This window comes from Mesitornis unicolor, unplaced genomic scaffold (assembly GCF_000695765.1).
Source record: "Mesitornis unicolor isolate BGI_N332 unplaced genomic scaffold, ASM69576v1 scaffold45024, whole genome shotgun sequence".
Classification (NCBI taxonomy): Eukaryota; Metazoa; Chordata; class Aves; order Mesitornithiformes; family Mesitornithidae; genus Mesitornis; species Mesitornis unicolor.
In genome coordinates, this window is record NW_010180230.1 from 1 (window position 1) to 13,076 (window position 13,076).

The 13,076-nt window shown below is 52.3% G+C and overlaps 2 protein-coding genes across 2 annotated transcripts; one reads left to right on the plus strand and one right to left on the minus strand.

The window, feature by feature from the left end:
- Positions 1 to 1,468: 1,468 nt before the first annotated feature.
- Positions 1,469 to 8,204, plus strand: CLK3 (CDC-like kinase 3). Its single transcript, XM_010183039.1, has 11 exons — positions 1,469 to 1,672; positions 3,803 to 3,896; positions 4,179 to 4,245; positions 5,006 to 5,122; positions 5,463 to 5,629; positions 5,777 to 5,871; positions 6,241 to 6,370; positions 6,760 to 6,842; positions 7,195 to 7,274; positions 7,435 to 7,525; positions 7,814 to 8,204. Exons 1-11 carry the CDS (start codon positions 1,475 to 1,477, stop codon positions 7,997 to 7,999), a joined length of 1,308 nt encoding a protein of 435 aa, XP_010181341.1. The 5' UTR covers positions 1,469 to 1,474; the 3' UTR covers positions 8,000 to 8,204.
- A 3,099-nt stretch (positions 8,205 to 11,303) lies between these two features.
- Positions 11,304 to 13,021, minus strand: EDC3 (enhancer of mRNA decapping 3; the record flags this gene model as incomplete). Its single annotated transcript, XM_010183040.1, has 2 exons — positions 11,304 to 11,929; positions 12,804 to 13,021. Coding segments are annotated over 2 exons (553 nt in total), but the record flags the coding sequence as incomplete, so codon positions are not given.
- Between the last annotated feature and the right edge of the window lie 55 nt (positions 13,022 to 13,076).

Genomic DNA, 13,076 nt, shown 5'->3' on the forward strand with positions numbered 1-13,076 from the left:
TTCCAACCCAGTGATTCTGTGATTCTGTGAACATCGCTAACCAACCTCTCCTGTTTCAGCTCTGGATTTTACCTTTGTTCAGCATTTCCTTGGGGACAGTTAGGCACTGGAAGTGCGGTGGGTAAGGTCCCTGCTAACGGGAGCTGCGGGGAGGGCTCTGCAGCAGAGGTGGTTGGGGTGTGCGAGCCACAGAGGCTGGTGGTCCTCAGTGCTACCAGCGCTGGTGCAGTTCTGCTGGTTGAACTGGGCTGGAGCTGAGTCCATCGTTAAATTCCTGAAATGGTCTACGCTGAACTTCTCTCCTGAGCCTGGCTTTTATTTCCTCGAAGGAAGCAGGTTGTGAAACGTGGCTGAGGCGTGCAGTGGGCTTTGCCGTTCTTTCCTCTGATGGGTGACAGAGGAGGGGTTGGGATGGAAACAGGGATCTGCTGGGTGAAAATCTTCTTACCCCTTTAGTGTCAGGCTCACAGGTTTGGGGCTCTCCTCTGGATTTCAGGTTTTTTCTGACTCCTCTCTATCAGTACACACTGCGACTTCACAAAGGTGTGTTTGGAGTTGAACAGCGGTGTCAGCACTGAGCCTTTGGAGTTTTATTTGGTGTTTTGGAGAGTTCAGTGGTAACCTGGAACCACTGCTGGCTTGGCAGGCGGTGTGAGATTTTAGCCTTGATCTGAAGGAGATGAACCACCACGCACAGTCCCCATTAAGCTGCCAGCAGAGGAGCTAATCATTGCCAAAGCAGAGAGGCACATCCGACCAAAGCTCCTGTTTGCAGACTGAAGCAGCTGTGGCGAGGTCTCGGTGGGAGAAGCCGTCCCTTCAGCTGTCAGCAAGGTTTATCACCCAAAACGCTGCTGTTTATCACTGAAAAGCCAGCGCTGTTTTTATTTCTGATCTGTAACATCTCCCCAAAAACGCAGCTTGACTTGGAGCAGGAGCTGGTTTCATCGCACTTAGGGGCAGAAGCAAACCACAGCTACCTGACGCACGTTTCGGCCTGATTTTCCTCCTGGCTCTTGCTAACGATCTGTTGAGCCGGTGGGAGAGTGCACACCAAAGGCTTGGTGTTCAGGGGACTCCAGCCTCCCCTGGGGTGGTGACGGGCATCGCTGCTGCCTTCAGATCTCGTTTGTGTAAGAACTAATGAGAGATCTTCCCAAGGGAGGAGAAACAATGTTAGAAAAACAGTTGTGCCCAGCGGCAGAGGTGGCTCGGCTCGAGCTGGAAGCGGGTGGTTTTGAAATGCAGGAGTCCCACACCATTTCCTCCTGCAAACCTTCTCCCTGTCATCTGAGAGGTGGCCAGCGCTTGAGCTGCAGCAGAGGGGTGGATTGAAGCCAGGACGCTCGCTGTTGCTTCCCTCCCACCACAGACCGCGAGCAAGAGCGCTCGGTTTCCGCGGCACTTTGCCTTCTGTGCTTTTCCAGGCTTCTAAACACGTTGGGGTTTTTTTTTGTGCCACAGCCATGACAGGATGCCTTATCACAGGAGGTACAGGCGGGACAGTGACACCTACAGATTTGAAGAGCGAAGCCCGTCTTTTGGAGAGGACTATTACTCGACCCGCTCGCGAAACTGGCGGCGATCCAGAGGCCGAGAGCAGCACCGTCCAAAGAGACATCAGCATTACTGCCGGAAACGCAGGACCAGGTCTTGTAGCAGTGCCTCCTCGGTGAGTAACATCCAGGATGAGTTCAGGATTGTTGAGGTTTTTAACCGTTCTTGCCTCCTTTCAGCTCGGAACACTGGGTGAGTAACCTCTGATCCCCTTTTTTTTTGTGTTTGTTTTCATTACGTGGAACGTACAGTCCCAGATCTGTGTCTTGTGAAGTGGGAAGCATTTGTAGCTATTGTTTGGTTTTTCTTTTTCTTTACTAGTCCAGCCCCCGTAGCCTTAATACGTGAGGAAATTAAACTGTGTTCTTTACGGCCGGGGAGGGGATCAGGGAAAGCTTCGACTGGCGCCCACGTGACGGCTGCCCAGGGTGAACCTTGGCCGTGGGCCAGCCCGGCTGCCGGAGATGGGGCATCGTTCGGCTTTAGACACAGCCAGGGCTTCGCTTCTGTGTGCTGCTGCTGCTGCTGCTTTTTGGGGAGGGGAGAGGGATGCAGCAGGGGTACGGAGCCTGCCCGTGATTTGACTTAGTGCCAGGACCCCCCCTCAGATGGGATGGAGCAGCCTGGCTCTCCCCAGCTGTTACTAACACCGGTCCCGCTGTGCTTAGAGAATGGCTTCCACCTTCCGAGGGTGTGCACGTGTCCTCTTCGCCTGTTTCCACACAAGTGGATTTCAGCTTCTCTGAAAACTTCCCCATTTTCCACCCTGGAATGTAGCAGATTAACAGGGAATATTTGGAACTTGGAAGGGAAGCTGGTCCCAGACTAGGAATAGCCTGGAAGTGTTGTGAGGTATCAGAGCAAATGTCTCTGCTTCACCGCTGCTCCCCTGTAAGGAACGCTTCCATCCTTCCCAAGTGTTTTGCTTTTAAATGTTATCGCAATTAAATGACCGAGTCCTGATCCCTGCAGTTACAGTGGACATCTGCACGGCTGGGAACTTCTGACAGTCTGTCCTTTCCTCTTCTTTCTTTCCAGTTGACTTTTTAATTTTAGCTTTAGAAAAGAGCCAGGTTTGTGACGAAAACGCCGCAGTGCGCTCGGCACGTGTGCGTGCGGTGGTGAAGGGTGCGCAGGTTTGGGCTGGCGCGTGAGCTAAATCCTTTCGGGTCCCACCTGTCCTCTCTGCCTTCTGCTCTGTTTCAGCTGACTTTGTGGGGTTTCATTGTAGCTTGTTATTTTGGACTAGCTGGGGGGGGTGAGGGGCGACGGAAGAGAAGCTCGGGCGCAGAAATGTGGAGCTTTGTAGTAATTTCTTTGGCTGCAGAGATTGTAACTATTTTTAAGGCTGAATAGGAAAGGTGAGGAATTAGGGCAGCTTGCTTTGTGGACCCTGGGTCCTTTCGGGAACGTTCGGCTGGTTTTCCAGTAGAAGCCAGCAGTAGCAGGGGTGAACGTGACCTCAGACCTTCAGCGGGCGCCTGGTCTGAAACGCTCCCTGGAGCTTCATTTCACTGTCCCGGTCCTAAAGTTCTCCCAGGCTTTAAATTCTGTCCGAATGCCAGATCTGTTTGCAGCCGGTCAGGCGTACGGATTTAGGATCGCTGTGGCGGTTGGCCCTGTGGGGAAGGGACGGGCTGGTTCAGAGGTGGGGCAGGACACGTCTCTGGGTAGCCGGTGACTTAGTAACCGAGGTGCAGAACGCAGAGGGACAACTGCTACGCTGGCTTCTACTGGACAGCTTGTCCAAACTGACAGCTCGCGTACCCTTCGTCACGCTTGCCAGCGGAGAAAATGACGTCCTTCTGGCAAAGCCCTCCTTCTTCCCGTGCCTCTGGCAGCGTCCTCCGGTGCCGCGGAGGGAGCTGCGCCTCTGTGGGGGACGGTGGTGCCAACACTGGAGCTTCCCAGCTGCTGCTTCCCTTCAGAGAAGAGGGGGGCGTTTTTTCCGCCTAAGAGGCGGCGGCGGCACCAGAGGCCGTAGCTAACGAGCAAGTTTTCATTACGTACCTGTAGCTGTTGATTACTTTTCTGTTTTGAAGTTAGTTTGTGTCTTGACGTGTCCCTTGCAATATCCCTATCGTTATATATGCTGTGTGCCTTATGAAATGCTGGGATCTGGAAAATCCAACCACCGCCGCACCGTCACCTCCACCTTTGAATGACAACACCACAAATCCTGCCGCTCGGAACTGCCCGCTGTGCGCGCTTGGTCGTATGCCGTTTCGGGGGGCGGTGCGTACAGAGAAGCCAACAGAGCAGTAAGCGCAGCAGGAGCGTGGAAGATGACAAGGAAGGCCACCTGGTGTGCAGGATCGGCGATTGGCTTCAAGAGCGATGTACAGCCACCTTTCGTAAAACTTTACCTCTCTACTTTCTATCCCCGTGTTAGACGAGATCTCTCGTTATTGTACTGGAGGGGTCTCTAGTGTTTTATTGCTTATAAATGGAGTGACCAGTAAATTGCCTGAGGCAGACAGTAGAGTTTTAAAGAGTGTAGCAGTGAGAGATTTATATTTTTTTTTATTTATTTGCTTTGACATTTTATTGCTGTGAAATTGCAGGACCTCAGCTCTCGCCAAGCCTCCGAAGTTCACATCCCCTCCTGTCTTCTCTCCTAGATGAAATTGTCGGCAGCCTTGGCGAAGGCACTTTTGGCAAAGTGGTGGAGTGCGTGGACCATGCCAGGTGGGCGCCTTTCCTTTCCAGATGACTCTTGTGGCCTTTGCGCCACGCGCTCGCAAGTGGGATGGGGTTAACGCTGCCGCTTTTGCACAGGCTTAGGCTGCTGGACCAAACTGTTGTCACCCACCACTTGTCACTTCGGTAGCTGTTATTTCTTGTGGAAAGGGGCCTGGTTCATATCTCAGCCCCCCTGAGTCTGTAGGCTGATGTGGTGAGGGAAGCGGGAGACTTAGTTTAGTTTGCACATAAGCAGCAAACTCCAGCTGAGGGACGGGCCAGGCAGCTGGGGAAAGTGACCTCTTAATCTGCCAGGGTACTTCTCTGTTATTTTTTTAACCTTTTCTGCGATTACACTTGACCCCTGTTCTCTTCCTGACCTTTTGTCAGGCTCTGAGCCATGGGGTCAGCTCAGTAGAGGAGCTGCTGGGCTCTCCTGCCTCCCCAGAAACCTCCCTGGCACAGTTGGAGAGGGGAGGTGGCTGCTGGAGGCACAGTGACCTTAGGGACTGCTGCATTAGGAGGTGGTGTGCTCGCAGATTGAAGCCTTTCCCTTCAAATTTCCATGTGGGTGCTTAACTCCTGGTCACGCAGCATAAGTCTTTGGCAGACCTCGAGAGCTTTGTTGGCACCTAGACATGACCAGGCCTTTTTAACACATGAAAACGTAACCGCAGTAACTGGGATGCGCCCTCTCTCTGTGGATTTAGGACGTGTGTACGTAGGCTTTTTCTCTGACTCCATCCTTTTCTCTCTTCCCTTACAGAGGCAAATCTCAGGTGGCACTGAAAATCATAAAAAACGTTGGGAAGTACCGAGAAGCAGCAAGGCTGGAAATTAACGTCCTGAAAAAAATCAAAGAGAAGGACAAGGAGAACAAATTGTAAGTTCCTAAAAGACTCCTAGGTTGTCGGCACCACCTCCTTACAGACAAGCGTTCTGCTTGGGCCATGTCCAGAGAAACACAGGGCTACCTTGCCTCTTATGTGGGGGAAAACCTGTCTCGTTCCTCTGTGGTTTAGCAGAAGTCTCTCTCTGGTTCTACTGAACACTTCTTTTCTTTTTTTTACTTAAAACCCTTAAAAAGTGACACGCCAGGTCATAGTGAGGAAAAATGAACCCAAACTTTTCCACCAACCACTTCTGAAGTAGCCAGAAAGTGGGAGGATGACAGTTGTGCCGAGTCCCTGCCTGCTGATTCATCCTCATGTCTTTCTGCGCAGCTTGTGTGTCCTGATGTCAGACTGGTTCAACTTCCACGGCCACATGTGCATCGCCTTCGAGCTCCTGGGCAAGAACACTTTCGAGTTCCTGAAAGAGAATAACTTCCAGCCCTACCCTCTCCCTCAGATCCGGCACATGGCCTACCAGCTCTGCCATGCCTTGAGATGTAAGTTGCCACGGGCCGGCCTTGTTAGGAGACGGATGTCTCGCCACAATGGGTTGGGAGGGAGCTGGGGAGGAGGTGTCAGAGTTGTATAGGTGCAAAGTGTGTGGTTCCTACACTTTTTTTTCCTCTCTCTCTCCACCTGTGCAGTTTTACATGACAACCAGCTGACTCACACTGACCTCAAGCCGGAAAACATCCTGTTTGTCAACTCAGATTTTGACACTCTGTACAATGAGAAAAAGGTGAGTTACGTCCAACAGAGAAGAGAACAGACCAGGAATAGCGTGCCTTTCCCTCCCTGCAGAAACTCCATACATGCCCCACAGGGCCTTAAAAGGCTCTTTAGTGGGAACAAGCTGGAAGTTGGGCCTCTTCTTCCTTCCATGTCTTCTGAAAAAGCCTTAAGGCTTCTTCAGTGGCCCCAGTCCACGAAGTGGAGTGTTCAGCAGCTTTATTTAACGCTGATGTAAAGGGCTCAGAGCTTCACAGTTACAATCCTTCTGATTAGTAGTACAGACATGGCAGTTCTGGGGTCAGAGGGCTTCTCTCAAAACCTGGCTTAATCCTGAACCAGCTCTTAGAAGCACTGAGGACTTCTCGTTTGCTTGCAGAGCTGCGAGGAGAAATCCATTCGGAACACGAACATACGCGTGGCAGACTTCGGCAGCGCCACCTTCGATCACGAGCACCACACCACTATCGTGGCTACCCGGCACTACCGTCCACCAGAAGTGATTCTGGGTGAGTAACTGCTGGCATTTCGGGGGTCTTGGGTGGGCGGAGTTGTCCCAGGATGACGCTGTCTAGAGGAAAACCAGGTTGAGTGCACTCCAGTTCTTGGGGACAGCCTGTTCCGTGCATTGCTGCATCACCAGGGTCCTGAATGATTCATTCTCAGCCTGTGAAACTCAAGAAGTGTTCAAATTCCAAGGGAATTTGGAGTCAGCATAAGCTGAAGCAGAAGCATCTGGGGGAGACTTGACAGTACTCTCTGCCAGCGTGCAGCACTGGAAAGTGCACAGATAACTTCTAGGTCTGTCTTCGTGTAACCCCTGCAGTTTCAGCAAGGAACAAGTAGAAATCTGGTGGGACTCGGGGAGAGCGCAAAGTTAACTTGATTCTCTTTGCAGAGCTGGGCTGGGCACAGCCATGTGATGTCTGGAGTACCGGCTGCATTCTCTTCGAATATTATCGTGGCTTCACGCTCTTCCAGGTACGATTCTTGTAAGAGGATCCTTCGTTTCTAAAAAGGCTCAGACTCGGGTGAAGGGAAATGCAGATCAGGCACTAAAAAAATCAGAAGCTGGATTTGAAAATAAGCCCAGGAAGATTCACAGTTTGAGGACTTGTGCCTTGTTTGGAAGGACAAGGTTCAGATCATTTCTGGTTTCTTTGCTGTGTCTGTGAAGAAAAGAAAAATCAGGAGTGGAAGCAGAGGCGGACAGGAGCTGCACCATTCCAGATGGGGGCTTGTCTCTTTTTCCCCTGTAGCTGTGCAGGGGACAGACCTTTTGTCATCAGATCAGAGTTCAGATTTCATGCCCCACTGCTCTTTTCCTTTGCAGACCCACGAGAATCGTGAGCATCTTGTCATGATGGAAAAAATCCTTGGGCCAATTCCATCTCACATGATCCACAAAACTCGGTAAGAACCTTTTCCTCAACTCAGTCCGATTTTTGTGGCCGATGACAATACCGATTCTGTCCTCACACTGGGCCTTTAGCTGTATGGGTATAAACTCGAGAGACACACTAGAAGCGTGTCCCATGAGCAGCCTCACTGAAGCACCGCCTTTTCTCCCCAGGAAACAAAAGTATTTCCACAATGGGAACCTGGTCTGGGATGAGAACACATCTGACGGGAGATATGTCCAAGAAAACTGCAAGCCCCTGCGGGTAGGTGCTGCTCTGGGGCTGGTGGAGGGCCGGCTGTGTTGCAAGGCTGAACTGTGGTTCCGTTCCCTTCCCCAGAGCAGCGGTGCAGGGCTTAGGGATGGGAATTTCCCTTAGTGAACTGGCTTTTACGCAGCCCCAAGCTCTCATCTGCAGAAACAGAAGTTTATTGGCGTGGCCAAAGCAGGAGACAACTGGGGAATTTGGAGATGGCCACCATTAGGGTTCAATCCCTGTTCTGCCAGAGTGCTGCACCCCTCCCTCTGTTTCCTCACCGCCCCTCTCTTTCAGACGTACATGCTGCACGACTCGCTGGAGCACGCACAGCTCTTTGACTTGATGAGGAGGATGTTGGAATTCGACCCTTCCCGGAGGATCACGTTCTCGGAAGCCCTCCTGCATCCCTTCTTCGCTGGCCTCTCTGCAGAGGAAAGGATGCTGTGCGGGCGAGGGGCCAGCCGGGACCTGAGCAGATGACAGCTGCATTTGTACATACGGGATTCAGTTCAGCCTCTGTGGTTCGGCCCCAGTTACTCTCTTCCCTCTGAGATCAGAGGGGCCTGGGCACCGCGACAAGGACCCTGGGGAGGGGAAGAAAAGCTACATCAGAAAGCACAGATTTGTCTATTTATATGTTGTAAAGTTAAAATAAAGTGTTTCTTATTGTTTGATACTTCCCTCGTAGGCAGGTGTAGGGTTCTCTCACTCTCAGCTTTGCCTTTTTCTGCAAACGAAGGTGGAGGTGTTGAAACCTTAACTGGAAACAAAGCAGGAAGAATCTTTTCTAGTGTAAAAAGTGAGGGTGAGTGGACTGAGCTCTCCCTGCTCTCTGCCCTCCCTCCAGCTGTGGTGGATAGACAAATAAATAGCTGCACACAAAGAACACACATGAATAGTTGCACTTTATTTCAGGACATCCCCCAGTAGTGGCAGGAATCACAGAATGAGTCGTTACAAACATCAGGTTGCAAATGGAACAGCGAGCAGTGACCCAGTGCAGTGATCTTCATGTGCTGGTGACCAGAGCAGCGCTCACGAGCAGTTCCCATGGTGGGGTCAAGGTTGTGGGTAGAGACAAACAGGTTTAAAAAAAAAAAAGTGATCCATTCTTTCAGTTAACTCTGGCAACATGGGGGAAGGGGAACAAGAAGGGACACAGACCCCTTTGTGGGTCTTGAGTGCTCCAGAGGAGCTCACACTGGCACCGAGGATGCATTTCACGTGGGTGAAGCCAGTACTTCCTCACGTAAGCCTTTGTGGCTGAGGAAAAGTACAGCCAAATACCCAACTCTGTGCTCATCCCCAGAAAGGGCGCACGCTGTCACATTTAACTGCCCGATGCTGCCTCCTGTGCCCTACGCACTGCACAAGTAGGGACTGGAAAGCCCTTTCCTTGTGTGTGGGTTTGCACCCTCCTGGTGTGCAACGCTGCTCACTTGTTTTGTTTAAACATGAGGAACCCTATAACTGCACTTGGTGCTTCCTGGAGCCATGCAGCAGTGAGCACAGACCTGATCCCAGCTGCCAAAACATCTTTTACCCTGCTTTGGTGCCTTTCCGGGCACTTCAGCCAGTGGCACAGCAGTGCAGAGGTTAAAGAAAAGGACCCAGTGCTGAAGCCTTGAAGGAGTCTACACTGCGCAGTGTGAACAAGCTACAGTTTAACAGGCAAACCCAGAAGGGGCAAGAAAAGCCTGCAGCCTGCTTCAAGGAAAGCAGAAATGGAACCAGCAAGTTCTCTTATCAAGTGTCTTGAGCAAGGAAAGTGACAATCAGAGGGCTGGAGAGAACCCTGTACTACAGCAACAACCAAGGGACAGCCACCTTCTCAACCCAGCCGCTGTTCCTCTGCCTGACTAAAGATGAGATGAAGCTGAACCAGCCAAAAAAACACCCTGAGAAAGGCAGAGGGAAGCCTCGCACTTGTATTTCAAATAACCCACCCCATCGCTACCCCTCCCCAGTGCGGCCCAGTCAGAACCACAGCTTCTTAAATGCCACTGCAGTTCGAGCTGGACCAGGGCTCGCCTGAGGAACAGGCGCTTTGGCTTCACCGGTCCCAGGGGAGAGGAACTGCTCGAGGGCAGCCACTCAACCCTCAGCAGGGAAGGAGGTTTGGGGGAGCCAGGGGTCCAGACACCAAGGGGCAGAGCCCTTTGTCCTGCTGAGGTAGATACAGTGAGGTGCAGGCGGTTTGGCAGGGGAGGAGACCTCGGGGGCGAGCCCAGCGCTCGCCAACCTCCCGTCCTTAGGGCCTGGGGCTGCCCCTGTCACTCCACGCTTCCAGGCAATATTAGTTTCTTCCTTTCAGCGTGGGAAGTGTCTTCCCTCCTCCTTTGATACACTTGGCCTCTGTTCTAAGCGGATGAAAGACAATCTGTAAATCCTCACCACCCAGAGCGCAAGTGGGTCAGTGGGTTTGCTAAGTGGGACTCGGCCTGCTGAGGAGAGCCCAGCGACAGCTACATCAGTAGGTGACCGTTTCCACGCATCCCTGCGCTTCGGCCTCAGAAGGGATCCGGTTTCCCTGGAGAAAAAGCAGCCTGAAGCTCTCCCAGCTGCCAGCACAGGGTCTGTGCAAGGATTCGGTCCCTGGGGACAAGGAAGGTACCAGAAGAGCAGCAGAGCTTCAAGCACTGCCCACACTGATGGCATCGGCAGCAAGCAGGGAGCAAGCTCACCTCTACAGCACCTCCTGCATCACTCCAGGCCCAGCTTCGGACACAAAGCCTCCAGAGAGCACGCTGGATTCCCAAAGCCAGCCCACGGATGGCTTCTCAGCTTGGCCCTGCTCTAACCACTGCACCGAGGCTGCATCGGGCTGACAAAATGAACACAGGAAAACAACACCCAATGCTTTCCAGCTGCACTAGAGCAGTTAAAACCACCCAGAGCAGATCCCCTACACTAATTTGGATGAGAACCTCCTGCTGTACCCCTCCGTGAGTGCAGCAGCTCTCACCACGCCATCTCCTGCAGGCAAAGAGGACCCAAGTCCTTCCTCAAGCTGGTTCCCAGCATCCGGGTACCCACACACAAGCCCAAAGGGAATGAACAGATCCATGACCTACTGCCAACCCACACAAAGTGCAGGAGAGATTCTGGCAACACCAGGGGAACGTACCCAAACATCACCTGCACCACACACCACGCAACAAACTCCGAGTGATGCTGCCCCGCTTCACCGTCCTCTCCCTGATTCAGCCACTCGCTGTGCCAGAAAGAAGGAAAGGAAACCAAAACCAAACCAAAACACCAAAACAAACCCAAAACAAATAACTATCCTGGAAAAGTTCTCCTCCAAAACACACCTCACTCCCACAGACCTGGGCTTCGCCCACTAAGCCAACAAACAAAAAGCCAACGGAGTACATAAGTAAGGCTGAGCTAAGCACATCGGTGTTCCCAGAACATGTGTGACCAGAGAGCTTCTGGCCCTTGACACAAGCTCTCCAAAGAGGGAATGCTCTCCTTGAGGGTCCAGGAGGGAGAGCAAGCTACAACCGCCTTCAGGAACACAAAACAGGGGAGGGAGGAGACAAAAAGAACAACGGAACGAACCCAAATCCTCCCACCCGGTGGGACTGCAACAGAAGGTACCTCTACACAGTCAAGGGGTGTGTTCCCATCAGGATGTCCTTGCTGGGTCTACGCGCCCACAAGGACCAAGAAACGCAGCTCCAAGCTCCAAACCACCCGTCACTCGTACCTCCTCCACATACACCCCTCATTAAACAGCCTCCTGGCCGGGCCTGGACAACAGCAGCCACCTTCACCGAGGACAGCCAGCACCTTCCTGCACGTTCCTTCATACAATGGCACAAGAGAATGAAAACGGCTTTGCAGGAACATTCGCTTCCTCCTCTTTTTCTTTTTTTTTTTTTGTTTCATTTTATGATTATTCCTTTTTTTTTTAATAATGTTTCTTCTGGAAAGGAAAACTCCAGAACCTCACATCCTTAAGGCGTCACGAGTTTACAAGTCAGGATCCACTGGACAGCTTATTTGACAGATCTCCTCCTCCTCCTCCTCCTCTCTTCTCTCCCTTCAGAGCCACGCGGCTGGACGGGCTCTAAGTGGAGTGCAGGGGGATGACGAATTTGCAGCCGAAGGGCGAGTGGTAGTTTATTCCCACTTCTTGAAAGACCTTCTGGGGAATGCCAATGTCACAGAGGTACACGCGCCCTGCCCTCTCACCCAGAGGCAGGGGCAGGCCCAAAGCCAGCGACCACTTGGCATCAATGCCCTGCTCCATCTCGTTTATCGGAGGGTCTATGCTGAGGACGGGGGCCCGGTTCTGGTTAGCCCAGTCCACAACTGCTTTGTACCAAGGCTGATCTCTCAAAAAGGCATTTTCGTGACAATCCAGGCAGTTGATCACCAGGTCCACAGGGGTATCTGGGAGATCTGAAAGAAACGCAAACGCCGCTGAGCCCTGATGAGCAGCCTGAAACCATGAACTAAAGCTCAGTGCCCTCCCTCCTTGCATCGCCAGCCCATTTTTTCCCCTCCAGCTCTCCCAGTCTCACTGCATACCCCATGTCTGGCCTTAGCAGTTGCTATTGCTGCCCTGCAAATGACACCAGCACCGATATTTAAAAGTTCTGCGCCCCACTGAGCTCCATCAGCCTCACCTGCCCTGTACCACATCTGCTCACTGCCCTCACTTGATGGACCACAAAATCCTTAAGGCGAGGACTCTTCTTTTGTAACGAGCAGGTAGCTCAGCCAGCACAGCCCTGCACCCCGCCACAACACAAAACCCTGCGCAGCGCCCGAATTCCCAGATTTGTTTCTCCCAAGAAATTTGAATGAAACTTAGGTTTCCTTTCAGGTTTGCAACTACCGCTGCTGCAATGACAAGCAGAAGCCAGCGCTCTCACGGAAGACGACGGAGCATCAGTTTCTTCTCGGGCAAACAAAGAGATCTGAATGTTGACAGCTGCTGGGTCTTGTTCAGCAAAGCTGCCTGCTTGGTTTGAAGCAGCAGTTGACTGCTCATTTACTTGCAGTTTCGCTGTGCCAAACAAGGCAGGCCCTTATGCCAAGAGAACGGCTGCTCTGACTCAGATCCATACAGCAGCTCTTCCGTATTTGTTCATACCGGAAGCATCTGTGCCATTACAAGTGCTCCACTGTTAAACCTCTCTCTTGAGTCTACGCTGTCCCACCAGACACCGATGGCAGTGCCACTAGATGGTGCCACCAGACTGGGCAGGCACCGGGGAGCTGAGCAGCACAGGTCTGCGAGCAGAACTGCCCAGATCTGCTCCTTCCTCACCTTTGACACTGGACACTTGCTGGCCTTGCGTCTTGCTGAAAAGGTTCAGCTCATTGGTGATGGATTCCAGCATCTTAACAAAGTTGGGTAGAAAAAGGATGACGTGGACATCGTGGTTGGAGAGGTGCCGTCCACAGCTGATGCCCTGGGCCCCCTTCACGTGGGGGCCGCACAGCAGGGCTACCGTGGGCCGCTGATGCACGTTCTTCGGGTTCAGCCTAAAACACAGACAAAAGGGGCTTGTTAATCACAGAATGTTAGGAGTTGGAAGGG

Coding starts and splice junctions, on each gene's coding strand:
- CLK3 (XM_010183039.1), top strand. CDS start 1,475: ATGCCTTATCACAGGAGGTACAGGCGGGACAGTGACACCTACAGATTT. Junction 3,897..4,178: donor CGATTGGCTTCAAGAGCGAT/GTACAGCCACCT, acceptor CTTCTCTCCTAG/ATGAAATTGTCGGCAGCCTT. Junction 6,371..6,759: donor TCCACCAGAAGTGATTCTGG/GTGAGTAACTGC, acceptor TTCTCTTTGCAG/AGCTGGGCTGGGCACAGCCA.